The sequence below is a fragment of the Aquarana catesbeiana genome, linkage group LG04 (genome assembly GCF_042186555.1).
Source record: "Aquarana catesbeiana isolate 2022-GZ linkage group LG04, ASM4218655v1, whole genome shotgun sequence".
In the NCBI taxonomy this organism is placed as follows: Eukaryota; Metazoa; Chordata; class Amphibia; order Anura; family Ranidae; genus Aquarana; species Aquarana catesbeiana.
In genome coordinates, this window is record NC_133327.1 from 314146470 (window position 1) to 314171267 (window position 24798).

The following is a 24798-nucleotide window of genomic DNA, read 5'->3' on the forward strand; positions in this document are numbered from 1 at the left end:
TGCTGCTTTCCCTCTCCGTTCTGCTGCTGTCCCTCTCCGTTCTGCTGCTGTCCCTCTCCGTTCTGCTGCTGTCCCTCTCCGTTCTGCTGCTGTCCCTCTCCGTTCTGCTGCTGTCCCTCTCCGTTCTGCTGCTGTCCCTCTCCGTTCTGCTGCTGTCCCTCTCCGTTCTGCTGCTGTCCCCCTCCGTTCTGCTGCTGTCCCCCTCCGTTCTGCTGCTGTCCCCCTCCGTTCTGCTGCTGTCCCCCTCCGTTCTGCTGCTGTCCCCCTCCGTTCTGCTGCTGTCCCCCTCCGTTCTGCTGCTGTCCCCCTCCGTTCTGCTGCTGTCCCTCTCCATGTACTCTTCCTTTTCTGTATGGACAGAGTCAGCTGACTCTGTCCATTCACATAACTGAAACATTGTAACCTCCTGTGATTACAATGTCTCAGTTTATGAATGGAGAGAAGCCGCTGTCTTCTCGCCATTCATTTTCAGTGCAACTGAGGCTGCAGAGAAAGGGACTGGGAAATCTCTATCCTCGGTCTCTTTCTCTGTCTCAAGGGGGAGATATCAGGGGTCTGTTAAGACTCCTGATATCTCACCAAAGCCCCCCAACAGGGCTGATTAATAAAAAAAAAAACACATATTGCAATAAATAATAAAAAAAAAATATTATTGTAAAAAATTATAAAAATGTGAATAAAAAACACACAGACACCGTCCACCCCCTCCCTCCCCCCTAAAAGAAAAAAAAAGAAAGCATTGTTAAAAAAAAAAAAAAAAAAAACTGTCACGTGACATTAAAAAAAAAGTATTGGTAATCGGTATCGGCGAGTACTTGAAAAAAAGTATCGGTACTTATACTCGGTCCTAAAAAAGTGGTATCGGGACAACCCTAGCCTGTGGTTATGGACTTCCCAATAGCACTTAAGTAGAGCAGAAAAGGCACCTAAAGAGCAGGTAAGGACATCTGAATTTCATTGTGCTGCTATATAAAGCATAGCTAAACCCAAAAATGTAATATATTGCAGCATACCAATCCTTTAAATGTGGTGGCTGCATTTGTTTTCTTTTTTTTAGGTATTTTTCCATAATTTTCACCCAGTGATCTGGGCAATAAATCTGTTATTTTTCAACTTTCTTTAACAGACGAAACGGTCTAGCAAAAATGGCAGTTAGAGGGTTGGGAAAAAGCACTTAACACTAATGTGGGTGCTTACAATGGTCAGCTTGTATTAATTTAGTTAGAAACTGCAAGTGCTTCCACTGATTATATTGAACAGAGACGCTCCCCTTCGGGAATCAGTATTCCAAGGACATAGTTGAAAATTCAGCTTTTTTTTAAGAACAGAAACAGGCAGGACTCTGTTCCAAAGTTTAACCTACTTCCAATATACATAGATAATTTTTTTTTCCCCAAGGAGTTTTTTTCTCAACAAAAGTAGAGTTGCTCTTTAAAAATTAAAGCGGGTTGTAAGAAACTTCAACACCCCTATTTTCCCTTCAGCATGAGAGAATAGGCTGCAAGCATTTTAAACTTCTTTGCAACTATAAATTCAGTGGTGTCATAGAACTGTTATAACATTATGCAAAACATTCATGAAAATAAAGCCTAAGGTGCCTGCTACCTGCAAATGACTCCTGAATATTTACCCATTCCCTTCTGTAAAAACTCAGACCTAGCTCACATAATTCTTAAAGGTCTAATTGAGCTTCATATTATTTCAGGAAATATAAGGGAAAGTACTGAGCCATGTAATATAATTTCATCCTTTTTAAAAGTGCACCATTTTTCAAATTTAGACTTGAAAGCCAAGCACTATAATAAAGTAAATGCTACATAATATGGCAAACTTTAGCTCTAGGCAATAATACTGCAGAATGGACAAAAAGCAATACAGACCCATTATCCTATATGAATTTCTAATGCAGTATCGATGGCCGTTAGGAAACTAGGCACGTAGTATAGCTAATGGAGAATTTTTATGTCATTTTATGCTCTAGGTAGGATGGATCAAATGTACACCAGGCCTGCAGTCAGTATCTCTGTTAGTCAAGGAAAAGGATCCCTATACGGACTAACTTATAAAAAATGCACTAACCAATCAGCAGTTGTATGTCATTGACCTAAGTACGTCCGTTATCTTTGTACTGCTGTAAAGGGCCTGTAAACATCTATATTTAGTTGTGTAACGTGCAGGATTCCTTTACATAAGAACATTCAGTAACATGGGGTTGATTCATCACTTAGCAGTGGTAAACTGAGCCAATCATATGCCTATTTATGCTCTAGTGGCCAATGTAAAATAGTAGGGCTATTATTTAATCCACCTTGCATACAACCCTATCACATTTTAATCATCAGCGGAAGATATTGCATTGGTCCTCTGTATAGTAAGGTTTCAAGGGCGCCAAGATGGCATACAGTACTCCCTGAGATTATGATGAGGAGCTTAGGTCAACTGAAAACTCCTTCATTAGGCATCATTTTAGTACAGCTTTATTAAAAAAAGATGTCACCACTATACATGTAGCTCACTTGTTATAAGACTGGAGGCAATCAAAAAATTACATTTTACATTTTTGATGAATAATTGTTGTTTGTATGTAGCCCAACAGAATCCAGTTGTACAGCTGCCTGCCAGGCAACAGGAGATTGAAGTAAACAGGCAACAACGTTACTTCCGTATTCCATTTATTCGTCCTGCTGACCAGTACAAGGACCCTCAGAACAAGAAGAAGGGCTGGTGGTATGCACACTTTGATGGCACATGGATTGCTCGTCAGATGGAATTGCACCCAGACAAACCTCCCATCCTATTAGTTGCAGGTGCGCTCCCATATTTTTTTAAATAACGCCTAGCAAAATGTATTTGTATTAGAGGTAGGTTAAAGAAATTTGGAAAGTGCACTAATAGTTAGCATGCTTCTTTTTTTAATGTTATATTTTTGGTGTAAATATATGAATTGCACTCAAGAATATTTTATTTGATTAACTTTCAATAAAAACTTTGATAAATTAAAAAGCCATAAAACAAGTATAGCCTTGTATGCATTTCAGGTGTATTAATCCATTTGCGTAGGCCCCCTCCAACCCTGTTCACCCAGGGGCGGGAACTGTTTTTTGTACCTTCAGCTTATATGTAATGTTTTTATTGTTCTATATGCATGCGGGAACAGTTTTATTTACATAATGGTATTTTTAGATATATTTTTCTAAAGCCTAAGTCTAGCCACATTATTTATTTTTCAGTATCTGAAACAAATAACAAATATGATGCAGTTCACCAGTACTTAGTTGTGGTGGTTGCATTAGGTGTCTTTCTTTCCTTTATCTTCAATTGGTGAATCTGCCAGTACCACACCTTCTATCCAGGGGTGATAAGGTCCCCTCACCCTACTATATCAGGACAAAAGACACAGGACAGAATTACAGAAACATCCCACATATCCTCTTCTTCATTAAATAGAAGGGCGGGGTTTTGTAGTCCTTAAAGCGGAGTTCCACCCGGTTCTGTGTCTATCAAAAGTCAGCAGCTAAAAAATTGTAGCTGCTAACTTAATAAACACACACTTATCTGGCCCAAAAAGAAATAATACATATTGGCCTAAACTGATGAAGACATTTGTTTTTTTAAATTTTGGGATATTTATTATAGTAAAAAGTAAAAAATATTGGTTTTCTTTCAAAATTGTCGCTCTTTTTTTGTTTATAGTGCAAAAAATAAAAAACACAGAAGTGATCAAATACCACCAAAAGAAAGCTCTATTTGTGGTAAAAAAAAAGCGCATACATTTTGTTTGGGTACAACGTCGCACGCACTTAAAGCGATGCAGTGTCATATCGCAAAAAGTGGCCTGGTCATTAAGGGGGCAAATCCTTCTGGTCCTTAAGGCTGCATTCACACCTGAGTGTTTTCAGCTTGTAAAAAATGCTCAAAATCTCAAACGTTCAAAAACGCCCAACAAGCAAAATCCCATTCATTTAAATGGCCCCTGTTCACATCTGAGCGTTCTGTTGCCTGAAGCTCAAAAAAGTACGTGAGCTTTGTTTTGTTGCAGATTACAGGCGGTTTTCGGCTTTTTACATTGGTGACTTTTTGACTTGTACAAAATACGCAGCAAAAACACGGTAAAAAAACGCAACTTTCCGCCTGAAAACAATACGCTCAGGTGTGAATGCAGCCCGAGTGGTTAAAGACGCTATAAATCTTCCTACTTGCACCTTGTGCTTTTCACTTCCATAAGATGTGCATTGATAATGTAGTTTCATGGTGTCATTTGTTTGCCTGTGTGCACATCCTATAGTAGAGTAAATCTTCCCATTCCTTTATCAAAAGCTTCTGTTTGTGTTCAAACATGAGGCATGCTGAATGGCACTGCACAGGTTCATGTATGACCTCTGTGTGTAGTGTGAGCTCATGCAGTTTCATATCATTAGAACTTCCACATTTGTGATGCAAAACAGAGGAAATGGTGAGTCATGCACTGGTTGCTGTGTAACCCAGAATAAGAAGTTACCCGTCCTTATGAACAAGCTAGGCCAATGAATGCATGGATATAGAGGAATAAATTAGCCATGACACTGCAAATTGTAACCACAACACGTGAGCCCATTATTATAAGGTATGGCAAACAAATGATACAGGGAGTATAACTACAGTAATACCTAGATAGGCTGGCCATACATGGTTCGAATCTTGGCCGGTTCAGCAGGAACCGGACAAGATTTGAACTGTTAATGGGTAGGCTGAATGTACCTATTTAATCAACTATTTGTGGTGATGGGGGAATCTAGGGAATTTCTTTCTTGCAACCCGTGGTTGCAGGAAAGAAATTTGCCCCGTGTATGGCCGGCCTTAGTGTGTAATGCATTTAAGTTTTTACATTTTAAGCGTGGAAAAGGATAAGACAAATATGAAATTATGCCTGTGTCTTTTTTTCTGAAAATGTCTTCCCCTTTGGTCTTTATCCATACATATGCTAAGATTTCTTAGCACATTTGAACATTATTATTTTACCTAAAATCTTAACTTTTGAATTTTTTACTTTTTCCTGCACTAAAAAATAAATAAAACATTTTTGACTTTTTGTTTTGAGTTGAAATAATTTTCAGATCAAAATGTGTGAGTGTGTGTATATATATATATATATATATATATGTGTGTGTGTGTGTGTGTGTATATATATATATATATACACACACACACACACACACACACACACTACGTTAATATGTTAAATTGTCGTTGGTTTTCGGTGTGCATTATTGTAGTGAAATCCTGCAGATAGTTAAAATAGGTTTAAATGGCTGCCTTGACCTTGTCTACTTTTGGCTTCATCAGTACTGCAGAGCATATGTGGGAACAGACCTCCTACCTACTGCTTTTGGGATTAATTGAACCCCACAACCAATAGTCCTGCAGAGTATCCTGGTGCTGACTGTTTTCATAGCCAAAAATAGACATACCTTTTGATATTTTTACATTTAACAAGGCTTTCATAAAACATAACTCTGTCAACCCTTTTAACATACTGTATGCTGTTGACACCCTCCTTGACAGATTTCAGATCGGTGAGCAACCTGGATTTGGAGCCTGGTGGTGATCCAGTCTTCCTACAAGATGGTGGGGCCCTGCAGTACTGTGCATGTATGGCCTTTTGTTCATAGTCCACAGTGGAAAAGTTGTCTACTTACAAATCTCCTGGGAGAAGGACTGGAGTTCCACCTAACTCTAGTTTCTGGTCCAGGTTGCCAGCTGATTTGTTGTATGTAGAAGGGGTCTATATAGTACAATAAGTGCAAAGGGAGCTTTCAAAGTTAAGTTCCTTAAAAATATTGTTCAGTTTTTGAAAATTGATTAGACGTACATATATGTTGAGCATACTGATTTATAGAATGATTTCTTTTGAAATTTGTGTTATTTTCAGGCAAAGATGACATGGAAATGTGTGAACTGAACCTCGAAGAAACTGGATTAACAAGAAAACGAGGCGCAGAAATTCTTCCTAGACAATTTGAAGAGATTTGGGAGCGTTGTGGTGGTATCCAGTACTTGAGTAATGCTATTGAAAGCAGACAAGCTCGGCCAACCTATGCCACGGCAATGCTGCAAAACCTACTCAAGTAGCTGGCTAATGAATGAATTGTTGCACTAAGAGATTAGTCCATATGCGTTTATGTAAAGGGAAGTAACCTCTGCAAGAGGAACTAGACATTCCATAATAATAGAGAAAGTTTAATATAAAGCAGACAGGTTTTATTAATTGCAGAGATTTCTTAATTCATACCTTTTGATGTTTTGATCTAGTAGCACAATAGAGTTGTTGTCTGTGGCCCTAGTAGGCTATTTTTTAGGGGTTTTTTTATTTTATTTATCATGCTTCTTGAGGCCTTACCATTAATATTTTGTTTCTTCTGCGTCAACATAAAGTCAAATATGGCAATATTTTCCAAGCAGGAGGTATCCATGAAGCACAGTCTGCCTTACTTTTTTGAGGTTTCGTTTACCTTCATGGCTTTTCTTTTTTTTATTGCTGCAGAAACCTTTAGAACATCACAAACATTTTCTTAAAGAGGAACTTTATGTAGAAATTAAAAATCTGTTAACAGACTTGCTTGTTATTGCAGAAGAGACATATGCCTCTTCTGCAATAAAGTCTGTTCACAGTCTTATTAATATGTACATTGACTTGGCATACACCGCATCTGCTGGGATGATATATGCACACGCACAGGGGTTACATCATCCCGGTGTGGCCAGTTAAAATGGCTGAAAATCTCAAACCCGTGAGAAGATGCAGGCAGTGCATCCCTGAAGGGGAGGTGAGTATAGCACCACTTTGATCAAGAGAATCTTTTTCACAGCTTTGACTTGAGTAGACCCACACAGAGAGAAATATAGGGGTCTACCAATGTTGTACTCTACTTTTTTTTTTTTAATGCTAGTTAAATAGCTCCCATGCAAATCTAGTGCTTCCAGTACTTCCAGAGCCACTGACCTGGAACATGTACACAGATAAGCAGTTCTGGCTCTACTGGCTGCATGTTTGTTGAAGGTCATTGATTCAGAAAGCACCGAAGTGAGAGTATCTGCATAATTGCCTGTCATTTGGCATTTTCAGAAGGAGTTTAGTAGTAAAATCTTTAGCACAGGTTTCCTTTAAAGTGACTTCTTTAAAAGCTGTGCACCAGTATTTCCTTGATACAGAATCCATACACTATACATCTACAGAAGCTCACAATATGTAATGTGATTTTTATGTAACATTTTAAGATAGGCTAAAACTGATTTTAGCGTTTTAATTTAAGAAAAGTAACCTAGTAATCTGAGAGAGGTTATATTTTTTGGTAAAACAGATATCAAGGAGACAATGCCTTTTTTTCAGGTTTGATACCTTTATATGCATGTGTACATGTAATTGTGTATGTTTTACTGCACTGAGATTTATGTTTGGCTTGACCACTAAAAATATAATTGATTGGCTTTTGACATGTGCAAAGGTTTTAACACAAATATCTCTGACCCCTTGTACTGCAGATGCAGAGACCCATCTTTTTCTAATATACACTGTTGCCATTCTGTCTAGTCATTAAACTGACATACAGATGTTCATTTACTAAAGGTAGAAAAACTATTCGTTTTGCAACAGAAGTGACACTTTGCAAAAGGATTTTCCCTCCGCTTAGTGAATGTGGTGAAATTTCATTAGCAAAGAAGAACCAATCATGTGCAAGGAAAATAAAAGTAAAACACATTTTTACTTGCACATGTTTCGGTGATGGAAGCCAGCAGAGCTTCACTTCATTCACTAAACTCTGGAGGAAATTCCCTTGCCAAGTGCAATTTGCCTTGTAAAGGGAACAGTCTATTTGCCTTTAGTAAGTCAACACCTCATTGTATGATTTGTCAGGCTGTTATACATTTCTTACTTTGAGACCAGTCATCCTCAAACTGTATGAGAACCTTGTCCTGTCCACAGCTAATGACCATGTTGTGACTCTTGTTATTTATAATTGTCTTCATTATTTTGATGTCCTCTCCGTTAATACAAATAAAATCATTTGGTTGTGACTTGAATCTGATTACTGAAAGTGAACTTCTTGTTTCTTAAATGCTTTAACAGAAATGTATTTATATCACTGTGTTTACCACCTGTCACGTAAGAAAATGCTACTGCAACCTGGTCAACAATAAATCAGACTGTCAGAATCCATTTTAATTTTTTTTTTATATAAATCAACCATTGTTACCACTTAATTACACTGATTGTGCTATTTATCTTTTTAATATCATTTGAAAGTGGAGGAACATTAAGCTTTAATTTACATGACCTGAAGTTTGTAGTCTGTTTGCAAAGGGAATCTTTAATGTTTTTCCTATAAGTAATCTATGTGTTTTGTCATTGAAAAATGAGTGGTAGCAAGGTTAACGATTTTGTTCCATGCACAGTGCAATACATGTACACACAACTGGAGCAAAAGTTCCAGAGTAATACCTGTGTGGCAGAAGGTAGCATATTGTTAATCTAGAAGCTTGCTTTAGAAGCAGAATGCAACAGTGAGGGAAGCTGGCAACATTGAGAGAAGCCTCCTGCTCACTGAGCTTGAAATTGGTGGGATGAATGTGGTTTGAGAAAGGATGTCCTAGGATAATCAGATAGAGGGCTGAGTGTGTAGCAAAAACGTAGTGGCGATGTGTCCAGAAAAGGGAATACCAGGCCTGTGTTTGAGTATGCAAACAAATTTGTCAAATTGAACAGATGAGAGCTTGGCAAATCTAGAAGTGGCAGCAATGGACAGATTTCTTGGGAAGACTGGACATGAAAGAATTCTTTGAGAAAACCAAGACCCTTACTACAGGGTGAAACGCAGGAGGGTAATGGGTGATTTATGGTAGATAAGTACTTATTCAAACTGACATACTATATGTATCATGTGTACTTAGGTGTACTACAATATGATTAATTTTGAATGGTACCCTAAAGCACCAGTAAAACGCACCCACTCTGCAGCACACTACAACACACAGTAACCATCCGTTATGGTGTGTTGAAACGGGAAAAAAAATTGTGCATATCTGATTTTGCCTGCATCGTGCTGCCATGGCAGCTCATTAAAGTGAATGGACTGCCTTAACACATGTTAAAATACAATGACCCTTCATTGATGCAATACAGAGGAAAAATATGAATGAGCCCTATGAAATGCAGCACACACTGTAAAACATAAAAGCGTTATGTTGGTAATATTCCTGGCTATACTCTCTTTCAGTGAGACAGGACAAACCGTAAAGGTTGTGGTGTGTGTCTCTATGAGAGAAGTGCTCAAATTGCTGTTTTTGTTTGAAGGTAAAAAAAAAAGCACTGAAACGTTTTGGGTGTAGTTATATATGGGTTTGCACACATCTACTTTAAGATTATGTAACTGATCCCCAAATATTAATAAGGAGGTAGATACTTAACATCTTACACAGATAGAAAAGACTGTACATTCTGTAATAATCGAAATAATGGGAGATTTTAACCTCACTGTATTGGACTGGTGTAAAGGCATATTTGGCACATCCAAAGTGCAGAAATTATAAACCTATTACAGCAAAATTTTAACACACACCCAATTGGAAATGCTGCTCTGCTTGACTTGTTAATCTCAAACAATGCAGATCTTAAAATAAATGTTCCTATTTAGGAAACTCTGGGCAGAAGTGACCATATCATGATTTGCTTTAAATCGTAAACACCAAGCACATACTGGAAAGACAAATCACACAGTTTTAGGAGAGCCAAATTCTGTTTGCTACACTCTAAAGCCTATCAAAGAAATCTTGTCATCAAAGGTAATAGATCATAAATGGGAGTTTCAAATGTTGTTTTATATAAATGCATTACACAATTTATTCCTATTTGCAAAAAGTATAAAAGACTAAAATGTATATGTCTTACTAGTTGTGCTAAAAAATAAATGCTAAAATAATTACCAAAAGGGCACATTTTCATCATTTGTAAATGGATACAAAAAAACAGCAAAAAGACATTTAAATGACTGACTACTAAAAAGAGGAAAAAAGATCTCAAAATATTCTGGCTGCTATCTACAGAAAATAACAGCATTTTATGATGAACCAAAGTGTTATCATACTGCCTTTGGAGATGAGGAAGAATTTTTTTTCCCTGTTAGAGCAATGTGGACTGTGCTGTAAAATAATTTTTGCCCCCCCACTGTATGAACTTCAGCCTTAGGGCAAGTTATGGCTTATGGGCATGTGCCTTTTTTTAGACTATGTAACAGTTGGCTGGGTAACAGAACGTACAAACCATTATAGGTAGAATGAGGTTGTAGCCTTTAGCCTGCAAAGCTTGGTGTGGAATGTGCCTTTCAGTGTGGGAAATGCTGTGGAGTTGTTGTCTAGGATGCTGGTATCAGAAAGATGAGGCTGTCAACATAGAAGCTTTTTTTTGGAGGTGTTGTAAGAGCATGTCACTGAAGCTGACCATACATGGATTGAAATTCGTCTAGTTCAGTAGGGACTGCCAAATTTTGATCCATGTTTGAGCAGGCTGGTTGTACATACATTGATTGACTTGTGCACAACCTGCCTGTCAGGCTTTTCCTGCTCGATCAGTGCCACCAGCAACACTGATCACTGTATTCTGACAGCGGGGAGGCTCCTTGCTGTCAGATTACAAAGGCTCAGCGGGAAGGATTCCTCATGCACATCGAGTGTGTGGATGGGGGAATCAGGTAAAAAAAAATGTAACCCACTAATAGAACTAAAAAAAATGAATAATGTATGGTCAACTTAAGCGTGTATAGTGGAGTACTAGTTTGCAGAATTTGCAAATTCTTTGTACTCTTACAGGAAATAATGTGCTGTTTACGCATGTTTTACCTACTTTTTTGCTACAGAACAGTGCACAGAACATGTATGGGACAATATTTCACACAATTGCCCTGCTTTATACCAATTTACATGCTATAACTGTAGCCTGTTTGCTACATCTACAAAGTATTTACGTGGCAATCTTTCCTCATCGTCACCATTCTGTGATTAATTGGCAAGCCATACACTTAAGAGAGCAGTCAGAAATTCATGTACAATATGAACATTCATGATAATAATATACACAAATAAACGATGAATACTTCAAAAACCGTGCTGAAAATGATGTGCTGAATAATCAAGTGCAAAAAATCTCCAACATTGATATATAATAGAGCCCTCTGATTCCTCTTGTACCAAATTGTAATGTAACTGTAATGTCTGCCCTCATGTTGTAAAGCGCTGCGCAAACTGTTGGCGCTATATAAAACCTGTATAATAATAATATAATAATATTAAACATTCATAATAACAGGTATTTCTAATAAAGTGTAAATAAAGCACGTAAAACAAGAAAAGTGCAAGAGTGTTCTAAAAGTGCTGGTAGTGTAATCAAAGTCCAAAAAAAGGAGACGGATCTTCAAGTGACAGTTCATATAAAAAGACCAAAGTGCATGTGCAGTATGATCGAACAAAATCCACTTAATCCAATAGATATCACCTTCCATCATTTCCCCCACAGCCTCTCACCTCATATAAAGAACCCCACAGGTCAAGTTAAGCCTTGGTATGTATATATCAGGGACCCACAGCGATCGATCTCCACAGATGATCACAGCAATACCGATACCAAGATGGACTTCAAGCTCATCCGATGTTATAGGGTCCTGTTGGATTGGCTCTGCAGACTCCTCTTCTCCGTTGTCGATACCTACAGGTTTCCTGCCAATCCCCTGGACAGGTTTGTTGGTGGCGGGGGGTCCTCTGGGCTTGTACGGCCCTCTCTATATCTGGGTATATATTGGGGATTCCTGTGAGGAGTCAGTCAGATTGGCAATCTTTACTTGGCTCCGCCCCTTTCTCCCGGCATGTCCTGGATATATACATACCAAGGCTTGACTTGACCTGTGGGGGTCTTTATATGAGGTGAGAGGCTGGGGGAAATGAGTGGCGCACCACGGATGGTGATATCTATTGGATGAAGTGGACTTCGTTCGATCATACTGCACATGCACTTTCATCTTTTTATATGAACAGTCACTTGGAGATCTGTCTCTTTTTTGGACTTTGATTACACTACCAGCACTTTTCGAACACTCTTTATTGCTTTATTTGCACTTTATTAGAAATACCTGTTATTGTGAATGTTTAATATTATATATCATGTTGAAGATTTGTTGCACTTGATTATTCAGCACATAATTTTCAGCAGGTTTTGGAAGTATTCATCGTTTATTTGTGTATATTATTATCATGAATGTTTATTATTGTTTTACCTTCTTGAAGATTATCAGCACCTGATCAATTTAGCACATCACCATTAGCACGGTCCTGGAAGTGTTAAGTGTGTTTAACACTTTTATTTTTGTTTACTCATTTATTATTTATTTTTAGTTAGCACCGCATACCTCTATACTCTATTTTTTCTGTGGGAACACTTATATGTTGGCAGCTTCTCTTATCCTCATTTTGTTCATTTGAGTGTGTCTAGGTTTTGCGCATTAGTATTTTTCCTTTCACATGTACAATCTGAATACCTTCCAGCATGTGTTTTGGCTAGCCTGTTCATAAATATGAACACATGGCTTATCTGATTATAGCATAAACATGATCAGAGAGAGGCTGGTAGAGAAGAACTGCACAGACAGACTGTGCTGGCAGCGGCATGTTGTGGAAAGTTATAGTAATTAGATTAGGTTTTCTGACCTGATTGCCGTTCCACACAAAAGCAACAGCCAGAGGAAGTCTGCCTGTTTAGGAGACATCTTATATCTGTGTACATTTTGTAGGGATCATCATTAAAAGGAGTATTTGTAAGAAGTCAGCCTGTAAGTGAGGTTGCATTTTGAGGGCTTCTTGCCTGCTTTTTTTTACCGAAGAAAAAAAAAAATATCAAAGGCCACCCTCACCAAAATTTTTGAACACAATACAACACAGATATTTAGCTTACAGGCTGTTTACTGGACTGTTCGGTCAGCTCCTAAACCCCCGCCTGTTTTAGCACGCACTGAATCTTCTTATACTAGACTTTATTAATCAGGTGTGTTCAGTTAATAACCCCATCAACTGCTAAACAGCACAAAGACAGAGAGCCAACCAGACTACCTTCTACTTGATAAAAATGCAAAATTGTGGGTGGTCCAGGTCATGTCTTTGATTAGCTGGAGATGTCTTGTTACATAACACTTTTATCTCCCCCTTCCCCACCATCAACTTGGAGGTTTGAAAATGTTGAGCCTGTGAGCTCTTGAGTGGGCATCCACATTTTTTATGATAGAACCCAACAACACCAAGGAATGTTCAGACTTGTTTCTTGGTAACAGAAGAAGGCCAATTTGCTTCTACCATATGGATATGGGGTTTTATTAGGCCCCACTCAATGATTTATCCAAGATACTCTGGCTTTTTTTATCCATGTGGCACATTTTAAGCCTGCTTTCATAATGGAATTCAGGACACATTAGGGAGGTTACTTTACTAGTCTGTACTAAAAACAACTGCCTCATGTTGATAGACCACTGAGAAGTTTTAATGAGGCCTACTAATTCACAGCCAAACAAACAAAAAAAAAAATGTTCTCGGTGCCTGGCTTTTTAGAACTGTTCCTGGGGTTGTTTGGGTGCTGATTCAGAAAATTGCATTAAGTAGACTGCATCAACTCTCGTTTCTTAGAAACGATCAAATGTATATAATCCTTTAGTCAATTTTTGAAAAGATCGTGCTGATCAACTTGTTCTGTTACCTAGTTTGCATCTTTTCACATATAGTGAGTGTTTATGTACTTCCAACTGTAATTTTACATCGAAAACAGTGGATTCTAAAGTATAAGTTCTTAACTGTGTTATAGTTATTATCAAATAGGAGGTGTGTGTATATATAGCCACTCCTATCATTTCATTCTTACAGTTCGAGCACCTCAGAGGTTATGGCTACTTCACAATGGTGCTGCCCAAATCATCCCAACGTATTTTTCTATATTTATATACTGATTTTTGATGGGCGATCAGAGTGCACAGTGGTACCTTTATACTGTATCTCAAAAACTAGAGCTGATATGGAAAAAATGATGCCATTTTTGGAATCAGTGAGTGAAATATATCACCCGCTGATTTGAGACACCAAATTGTAGGTTTTGGCCTGTAATATCATCCAGCTTTTGCTGGAATGTAGCTAGAGCTCCTTTAGTTCAAAGGGCATTCCGGCATACTGAAACAAACCCTGCATGGTAGAGATTACCATTGTTTATTTTGCTATCTCTGTCAAGGAACCTGCCAACATTCCACAGTGAGATCTAAGGTGATCACAAACTAGCCCAAACCTCTCAATCAGTCCACAGGGCATGGGGTTAGTGTCAAATTTTGACACCTCATTCAGATTCCAGAAGTTGTTGCAAAAAGCTCAAGGAACTATTTAGGATCCTCCATGTTCCTGGAAACTGGTTACTGATTACTTGAGTAATAAGGAAGCAGCTTTTTTTGCACAGGTGCAGAACTGATGTGGAGGTCCTTAGTTGCTACATATTTTCCCCTCAGATTCCCCAGTTGGTCTGCTGACTTTGGGGTTGTCTGACTTACACCCTTAGGCTTGATGGCAAGGTCCACAGAAAATGGTCAGTTGCAACCCCCTCTACTGTTTAGGGTGCTGTGGTCTGGTCCCAGCCACTTCTCTTTTAAGACAAATAAGTTCCTTCATCTTGGAGTGGGTTGGCCTTCCCATCCTGTGGAGTATGCATTGGGCACAAACATAAATTGTCACTATAGGCTTTGAAGAATTCCAGCTTTCAATTTCTCAAAGTCCTTGGCTTCCTGCGTGACCAGGTCCAATTTGGCGTTCTGGGGTTCACCAAATGAAAAGGGACCAGCTGCTCTATCCACTGCTCTTTGAGACAGACCTCACATTCGTCTGTGCACTGAAAAGTTGTAAGATGGGTGTAATTTTCTGCAAGTAGTGGATTACCCTTATGGTACCAGTGTGATCGGTTGGGTTTTTGCTATTTGTAATTAGCTTGTTGCTGCTGGGCCAAGATCTGCTGATGAGCTTGTGTAGTAATGTTTTTGTCGGTGTCAAATGGAGCATATGTAAGGAGTTGGTCAGCATTTCTATTTGCATTTGAAGGCTTCTTGCCAACTTTTAATTTGTCCACAGAGCAAAATAAATGTCAATGTTCACCTTCGTAGGGGTTATTTGAATACAGTACTGTAACACAATGGGATTGCTTTACTAAAACTGGAGAGTGCAAAATTTTGGTACAGCTGTGCATGGTAGCCAATCGGCTTCTAAATTCAGCTTGTTCAATTAAACTTTGACAAAAACTGGGAGCTTATTGGTTTCTGGGCAGAGCTGTGCCAGATTTTGCACTCTCCAGTAAATTAACCTCAATATGTTCTGTAGACTGTTTGCTCAGTCCCTTACTCTCAACCTGTTCTTAGCACAGACTTAATCTCTCACTAGCTTAACACTGCTGTACTTTATTATTAAGGTGTGAGATGGAGTGTTCAGCTATTAACCACTTGTCTACTGCTAAACAGTCAAGACAGGGAGCTAGCATGTCTGCCTAATAATACACAAAAGTCTGGGTCACACACTCCATCCCTTGACCAGCTGGGGCTGTCTGTCACATTTTTATTCTATTTAACTGGGTCTTTTGTCAACTGAGTTGTTACATGTGATGAAGAGGAAGATGAGCAGTGAAGAAACAGAAATGACCAATATACATAGCAAAAACCTGACCAGAATCGAGATAATTCCTACAGCAGAACTGAAATGTCTCTACCACTCCACCATCAGTTTGTCTCTGCTCTACATTCCCTCTTGTGTATCTGTTCATTACAGTGTTATGTTTTGGCACAATTTCCTCCACAAATGGAACTGCACTTGACAACTCTGCGGGACAGGTTGACCTCTAGGGTGGGTGGATAGAGTAAAGGCAAATGGGCTGTTCACTTTGCAAATTAATTTTTTTCTTCGCTTCGCGGGGAGACTGCTGACTGCCATAATCCAATCACGTGCAAGTAAAAATACTGTTTTTTGCCCTTGAATGTAATTGTTTGTAAATGTAATTCTTTGCAAAGTGAATTTTCACCACCTTCTTTATGTTAAGGGATCAAACCCCTATTGTGGAAATATTTATACTATAGAACCTCTTCTGTGTGTATATTTTAGATAGTACAGCACCTGGTCTCAACAAATGGCAGCTGTCAGCTAGTTTCAGCACAAACATTTTTGAGAGTTTTGGTCGCTAAACCTCCTTTCTCTTCATTGGTATGCTTTGACTCCTGTGTGAGTGTTCACTTGGTACACAAGTCAGTTAATGATGTGTTTAAATTATAGAGGTATTCAAGGTAAGGAACATGAAGCATTTCACCCTCTATTCTTCTAACCCTGTATTTTTCTACTAAGCCTATGGACAGCTGTGATGGATACAATGGGTGTTTACATGCTTTGCAATATTCTGCATCGCTTAACCTGGTTAAAAGTTAGAACGCCGAGAACATCCATTTCCAGCATATTTAGCTATGTTGAATCTGTAGTGGAAGCAATATGTATAAAGCTACTTTCACACTGAGGCGTTTTACAGACGTTTTGTGTGCTAAAAATAGCGCTTGAACCTGGCTCTTCTGCAGCCCCAGTGTGAAAACCCGAGTGCTTTTACACTGGGGCAGTGTACTTGCTGGACAGGAAAAAAATTCCTGCAAGCAGCATCTTTGGAGCAGTGCTGTGCTCTTAAACCGCCCCTGCCATTGAAATCAATGGGCACTGCTGCCGAAGTGCCCGCGGTGCTTTTTATATATCATATCATATCAGTGAGACTTTCCCCACCAGGTAGTTGCTGTCAGTTAGCTAAGGCCCGTGGTGGCAGTCCTGTTGATATAATGCAAATGTTCGTTGCTCAGATTAAAGAAGGATACATGCCAAGAAGCACCAGACACTGCATATGTGAATTCAGTAAACCCCACAAGTCTGATGCAGGGGTGGCCTTAGCATGCTTTGGGGACATGTGAAGTGAGGGACTAATAAAGAATCATTATGTGAGCCAGGTTTCACGGTATGAGCGGATGAATAAACTTGCGATCACACAGTACGGCCTACCGAAAGCTCCATCATGCGGGACGGTTCCTCTCCATGTCACGCTGATCCAGCCATGCCGATGCGAGCACCGGATCTTCAAAGAAATGTGCTCGATCCTCTCCCACTACGCGGAGGCGGGCTGGGAATAGCATAGCGTATTTTAGGCGATGGGCTCTCAGGCGCCAATTAACCTCCATGAAGCAGGCGCGTCGTTTCTGAACCTCCACAGAAAAGTCCGGGAACGCCGACACATACCCCGATTGGAAAGGTATGTTTCCCTTGGTTCTGGCTAAACGAAGAATGGTGTCCCTGTCTCTATAATTCAATAGCTTTGCTATAAATGTGCATGGCGGTGCACCTTCAGGTGGGCAGCGTGCGGGCATACGGTGGGCTCGTTCCACCACAAATGTGGCAGAGAAAGCCACCCTGCCATATGTTTTGATCAGGAGCTTCTCAAGGAAAGTGGCAGGATCCGAGCCCTCTGGTAATCCAATAAAGCGAAGATTGGACCTGCGGGCACGGTTCTCAAGGTCGTCATGTTTTTGAGCCAGTTGCTGTATTTGGCGCTGTCCTCCTGAGAGTGTAGTAGAGGATACAGCGTGTCCTCCGCTCGACTCCGCCTTGGTGACCCGTTCCCGGATTTTGGTCATAAATTAGGGATATGTCCACTTTCACCTCCTCTATCTTGGTTGTCAGAGTAGCTTGGCATAGGGAAATAACCTCCAGGACTTTCGTCGTGTCAGCCGCCTCATGCTCTGTATGTGGAGCAGCGTGTGCGGCCGTGGAGATGCCATCTTGCTCCTCGGGGTCCCGTTCTAGTCTCTGATACTTATCCAAGGATGTGGAGGCTGTGGTATTCCTCTTCGGCGGGGACATGACGAGACAGGTACAGCAGCCTTAGTTCTCATGAGTAAGAGGCAAGATATTAGCCGTAAATATGCAGAATTTCGTTTCCAGGATCTACCACGAGCGGAGCTCTGCTCACACACGTCCTATCTCATTGCCGTCCCGGCCACACCCCTTCGCCTGCAGTGCTTTTAACCTGCTTATAATCTTATGGTGGTTGGATCTTCCACCTCTCATTTCATTTCTGTAGCTAGCCTGAACAACCTCATTTCAAAATGCATATTGTACAAAACAAAAACTGAACCTTCCTCCCTAATTTAACCTTTTATTTTTAAAAACATTACCACACATATATTCAAACCAGCTATCATCATCACCAATGTAGGTGTTCTTATTTCACTAGAAGTCTTTAACAAAATTGTAAGTGCTTTAAAACCAGTGTGTCACCTTAATAGTTTCATCCATCAAGAAGTTAAAGAAGAATTGCCAGAAGATGAAGAAGCTTGTTAAACTCCCCAGGGAATTCAGTGTGAATGGCACATGGTTCTGTTCAAATCTGTGCAAGCGTTTTAAAACAAAGCCAAAATTCTCCCTACTGCTATGCGTGAATTACAGCCGCACAGTGCCCCCACATCTTTCCTCTGCTCCCTTCTTTAAAATAACAAGAAAGATTTAGCCATATATATATATATATATATATATATATATATAAGTGCTGGAAATGTCCCCCAAGTCCCATCTCTCCAGAACAAATGTACTTCTCTTTGTGGCTCTGCTCACTGTATTTTAAAGCAAACCCTTCACCACCAGATGTTGACTTTAAAGGGATCCTTTCCCTTCCGCAGTACAATCACAACATTAATCATAGTATCTTCTGTCCAGGTTGTGAAATAAAATTGACAGCCATCCTCCTCTCCAAAGTGGTGTGTGCTGTGGAGAAAGCAATGGGTAGACACAAGTGTATACCACTCTGAAGAGGATGAGGACAGATGTCTGTTTTATCCCATGGCCAGGACAGAAGGTACTATGATTAATGCTGTGTGTTTACTGTAGGGGGTAAAAGGATATATGGCTTCCGGAGATGTTAGGTGAAAAAAATCAAGAGAAATATAAAGTGTTTTCTTTAGACAGATGGAGGATGTGGGGCTGTGCAGGCTCTGTGTGAACTGCCTATCACGCCCCTTTTCCTCTGTTTGGTCAGAGTTGCTATCTTCTTCATCCAACCCTTGTCAGATAAAGCTGTTGAGAGGAGAGCTGTTGACCAATGCTCATTGGCAGTCCTTGCACAGATTTGAATGGGATCACGTGTTATGCACTGGGTCCAGTGGGGGCGAACACACTTTTTTTTTTAATCTCCGGGTGATACTTCTTAAAATTTTATTAGAGTAATGTGGGGTGAATAACCTAGTTGCTGCTTATATCTATGAGGGACTTGAACAGCTCAATCAGTTTGCTGACCTAGTAACTTTTATACTGTGGCCATTACAGTGGGGTCCTATGCTCCATGTTGAATATCTACCTTTATGCATTGGTGAGGATAACACAGGAAACTGACATTTTCAGCAGCAAGACCTCATTGGGCTGATTTACTAAAGGAGCGGAAAAATTTCACTTAACAAATTTTGTGAATATTTAGTTCAATTATCCAAATTCCTTTCTACTTTTATTATCTGCAAATGATTGGTTATTTAAAGTGAATTTGCTTTTCACGTGACTGATTAATTGAAGAGATTATTAACACCACTTTTTGAATGGCGGTACTTAACTCACTTTGGTAAATCAGCCTCATGTGTTTAATGTGGAAGTTGGGGAAGCTTTCTCAGAAGCCAGTGGGTCATAAATCTCATTAACGTTTATACATTTTTGGTAGACTGGATTTTAAAGAAGACTTTTGCTCAAGTGATTATTCTAAAGCTGTCTTAATAATCTTCCTGAGGTGGATAAACAAAGACTAATCGGAAAACTAGAACACTAGTTCTTAAGGCTTCCTACAGTGCTGCATATGTCTAGCTATTCGGTTATATGAAACTCGATAAGGGAAGATGGACTTTAGATGTAGTTGACTGATTTTTAACTTCAGCAGATATCAGGTGACAAAATCTCTAGGCTTTTAGACATGTCACAAGCACTTAAAGGATTCTTGAGCCACAATTTCATAAAGGAAGTACATATTTCCATCCTCCTATTACTTCTTAACGGTACATTCCAACAAGACTGGTAACATAGTTAAGGCAACATTTAAGTATATTTCTGCAATAAAGTACACCCATCACAAACCTGTGCAATTCAAGCTGAGCAAAAAATTATGACAAAATCAGTGGTGTTGATTTACTAAACTAGCAAGTGCAAAATCTGGTGCAGCTCTGCATAGAAGCCAGCTTCCATTTTTTTTGTCCAAGCTTAATTGAACAAGCTGAAGTTAGAAGCTGACTGGCTACCATACACCGCTGCACCAGGTTTTGCACTCACCTGTTTTAGTTATTCAACCCCAGTATCTTAGCAGCGGTTACTGTCAGTGAAAACCCCAACTAAAGTGATGGAGAAATAGGCACCTGATATTCAAATGTTATTCTTTAAAACCTTGCCTGTTGCCATTGCCCTCCCCCTCCTGAGTCTTCCTGTAGCTCCTTGACGGACTGCATTCACCAGTATAGTGGCTCAGAGGAGAATGGGGATTTGCTCAAGCTAAGCTTTTTTCAGGAAAAGTCAAAACTTGCATATAACTTAAGTTAAAATATCTGAAACTATAATGTGGTTTTCATTAAAGTAACTCTTGACATTTTTATTATTTTTTTAATTAAAGTATACATATGTGCAGAGCAACTTACATCAAATATAATACAATTAGGCTACACAATACAATTCTCTTATATTTTTTATTTTTTTATACTTGCTAGCAAGATAAAGCTGTTTAAGGGCATTTGATAAACAGGATAATTTATCCAATTAGCCTTAGACAATACATTAAACATGTCCATCAAAGAGTAACATTTGTTTCCACAAATAGTAAAGCCAACTTCACATGTCTTGCACTGAAATTGCACATTGTATTTAACATTTAAGATATATATCTTCTAATTAACAATATAAACATAATACACAGAACATTTCACTCTCTAAACAATTTATATGGATCTTGGAGTGGACAAGATTTCATGGTTAAAAATGTATGTAACTTCTTCTCACTTTGATGCCTCTCTTGAAGTCAAAAAAACCTGAAAGTACATAGTGAACACGTTTATAATACAATAAATAATAACATGCATCATTAAATGTTAAGTTGTACATATGATATTTTTAAAGTTTCTAAACTGTAACATCATTATCAGCTGTTTTCTAGAGCCCCAAATCCCAATTTTATATAGGTTGTTAGCCTTGGTTCCACCCTTCATACCTCCATTTTTCTTGTTGTTTCTGGAGACTGACAGCCATATTAAAGAGTACATGGGTGTCTAAGTGCCAAGGTAGACGTGACAGTTTAGCAATTTTAAAACCATTTCAGTTTTGTTTTTAAAGTATGGCTTCATATTTCTTTTTTGATAGTGTGGAAAGCTTAGAACCTCTATCAGGTTCTTGTTACTGTATGTTCCCCAATGTTGGATATCCCTGAAATTCCTACCAAAAAGACAAAAAAACAGGATACATCCCTCAAAAATGAAGGACAATCCCATCTTTGATAGGTGTCATCATTGTTCCAGTGACAATGTAAAAATGTATTCCAGTTAATATTCTTTCCTATTTTCATTGGTCTTAGGATAAATAGTTATGGTGGAACTCACCAAAGGGAACATAGACTGCAATTAATATGTGACTGAGCTTCCAACTCTTCCACACTCAGAAGTTTTGGCCGGAGTTATATGCTGTTTTTGATTTAAGTCACAACAATGACAAAGAAAGGGGTTGATTTATGAAAGGTAAATAGACTGTGCACTCTGCAGTTGCTACAGAGCTTAGTAAAGGATGTGAAGCTCTGCTAGCTTCCATCATTCAACCATTTGCAAGCAAAAATGTTTTTTTTTAAAAATGTTCTTGCATAGTACTGGCCATTCTATGCAAGTGCCGTTGTTCCAGTAGATGAGGTGAAACTTCGCTCTGCAAAGTGCGTAAACTAGTTGCCTTTAGTAAATCAATCCCAAATTTTCCAGTTAACTCATAAATAGTTCATTTATAATAGTTTACAGATAACTTATAGTTGATTTAAATTACTTGAAATAATAAATGGCTTGCAATAATTCAATATTTATTGCAACTTTTAATACTAATAATCTCATGACCATTTATTCTGCATATGGTTGTATCAGTAATTGTCAGCCCTAATATACATATAATACACGTTTAATATATTTAGCCTAGCATAAGCCACCCACTATAAGAAAAATTGTTTACATTTTAAAGCTAACAGGATAAGAATGATTATTTTCAAAAAAAAGTTTTCAGTTGAATCATTGACATTTGAAAATTAGTTACATTTTGTATATATTGACAAAGGCTAGTTATTGTCAAGTGTATTGGTACATGACACTAATGGACCCCTTACCACTCTACTGCAATGTAAAAAAATGTAGATTGATGCCTTTAATTCAAAATTAAAGGATTAGTTCACCTTTATAAAAATAAATAAATAAATAATTACACATCTTTTCGGAGGTAAAAAAAAATGTGCATTTATTTTTTTTTTATTAAGGGCCTGCAAAGCATTGCACCTGTGATCAGCAGATCATGGGTGCAATTTCAGGCTCCTGCAGACTGCCAGTGTAGCTGTCTGTCCATATCTTGTAAGGGCAAGCACTTACTGAATGTCAGGAAGCATCAATGATAGTTCATTGAGAATTACAGGCCTTTAGCCGCTCTGAGAACTTGTAGTCCATTCATTTACAAAACTCTCTGAATTAATGGTTTTGCCATGTGACAGCGTGTGCAGACAGAAAACCTCTGCCCGCTGTCACCATTAGAAGGGAACAGGGAGAGACTTCAGGAGCAGGAACATGTTACATATTCCCAAAGGTGAACTTATCCTTTAAATGTAACCCTGGGCATGGTTAATTAAGTAAAAATGGATTTGAAATGAGACAGAAAGATAGAACACCCTTTTGTTAATTAGCACCTAGTCCTGGGCACCAGAGATGTGGAAAATCAGTTCCTTAAGCACCAGGCTGACATTTTCAGAAGGTGTCCATTTTTTACCCACTACCAAACTGTCAAGCCATCAAATGGCTGGTCGCATAACTGATCAAATAAGCAATGTCATGGCAACTACAAATCAAACAGAGGATAGAATAGCCTTTTCCTTGGTTGTAAATTTAAGGTGGATTTATTTCTGCTTTAACCGCTTAACAACCGGCCCATAGCCAAATGACGGCTACAGGGCGGTTGTTTAACTCTGGGAGGACGTCCAGGGACGTCCTCCCAGAATTCTGCTCTCGCGCGCCCCCTAGGGCGCGCACTCGAGAGCATCCGTGACCGCCGGGTCCAGAGGACCCGGCGCATCACAGATCCCGGTAAATGGCCGCTGATCGCGGCCGTTTACCATGTGATCGCTCCGTCAAATGACGGAGCGATTACATGTAAACAAACCGGCGTCATCTGATGACGCCGGTTCCTCTCCTCCCCTCTGTGTACCGATCGGTACGCTGTGAGCGGAGAGGGAGATGGATGGATGGCTGCAGCGTTGTGGGCTGCATGTGTAGTGCCCACAGCGCTGCACAGAGACATCCAGCCATCCATCCATCCATGCTCAGCCATCCCCACTACTATGCATGCCCTGCAATGCCCTCTGCAATGCCCCACAGTACTCTGGTATGCCCCACAATACCCCTGCAATACTCTGCCATACCCTGCAATACTCTGCCATACCCTGCAATACTCTGCCATACCCTGCAATACTCCGCCATACCCTGCAATACTCCGCCATACCCTGCAATACTCCGCCATACCCTGCAATACCCCGCCATACTCCGCAATACCCCGCCATACTCCGCAATACCCCGCCATACTCCGCAATACCCCGCCATACTCCGCAATACTCTGCCATACCCTGCAATACCCCTGCAATACTCTGCCATACCCTGCAATACTCTGCAATACCCCGCCATACTCCGCAATACCCCGCAATACTCTGCCATACCCTGGAATACCCCGCAATACTCTGCCATACCCTGGAATACCCCGCAATACTCTGCCATACCCCGCAATACTCTGCCATACCCTGCAATACCCTGAAATACCCCGCAATACACTGCCATACCCTGCAATACCCCGCAATATCCCGCAATACTCTGCCATACCCCGCGATACCCAGCCATACTCAGTGATACCCAGCCATACTCTGCAATACTCAGTGATACCCAGCCATACTCTGCAATACTCAGTGATACCCAGCCATACTCTGCAATACTCAGTGATACCCAGCCATACTCTGCCATACCCAGCCATACTCTGCCATACCCAGCCATGCTCTGCAATACTCTGCCATACACAGCCATGCTCTGCAATACCCCGCAAAAATCTGCAATACTCTGCCATAACCTGCAATACTCTGCAATACCCAGCCATACTCTGCAATACTCTGCAATACTCGGTGATACCCAGTCATACTCTGCCATACCAAGTCATACTCGGCGATACCCAGTCATACTCGGCGATACACTGCAATACCCAGCCATGCTCAGCCATACTCGGCCATGCTCAGCCATACCCGGCCATGCTCAGCCATACTCGGCCATGCTCAGCCATACCCGGCCATGCTCAGCCATACTCTGCCATACCCAGTCATACTCGGCGATACTCTGCAATACCCAGCCATGCTCAGCAATACTCGGCCATGCTCAGCCATACTCGGCCATGCTCAGCCATACCCAGCCATGC

General features: G+C 39.8%; 2 protein-coding genes across 7 annotated transcripts in view; one reads left to right on the plus strand and one right to left on the minus strand.

The window, feature by feature from the left end:
* The window catches only part of MYO6 (myosin VI), a 402734-nt gene extending 394682 nt beyond the window's left edge, over positions 1 to 8052 (plus strand). For all 5 annotated transcript variants that reach the window (XM_073626829.1, XM_073626830.1, XM_073626831.1 and 2 more), the window contains 2 exons: positions 2589 to 2807; positions 5909 to 8052. In XM_073626829.1, coding sequence (XP_073482930.1) covers positions 2589 to 2807; positions 5909 to 6108 — 419 coding nt within the window. In that variant the 3' untranslated portion in view covers positions 6109 to 8052. The remainder of the gene's footprint in view (positions 1 to 2588; positions 2808 to 5908) is intronic.
* A 12708-nt stretch (positions 8053 to 20760) lies between these two features.
* IMPG1 (interphotoreceptor matrix proteoglycan 1) overlaps positions 20761 to 24798 on the minus strand; it is a 439262-nt gene continuing 435224 nt past the window's right edge. For both annotated transcript variants that reach the window (XM_073626835.1, XM_073626834.1), the window contains one exon: positions 20761 to 21149. In XM_073626835.1, coding sequence (XP_073482936.1) covers positions 21140 to 21149 — 10 coding nt within the window. In that variant the 3' untranslated portion in view covers positions 20761 to 21139. The remainder of the gene's footprint in view (positions 21150 to 24798) is intronic.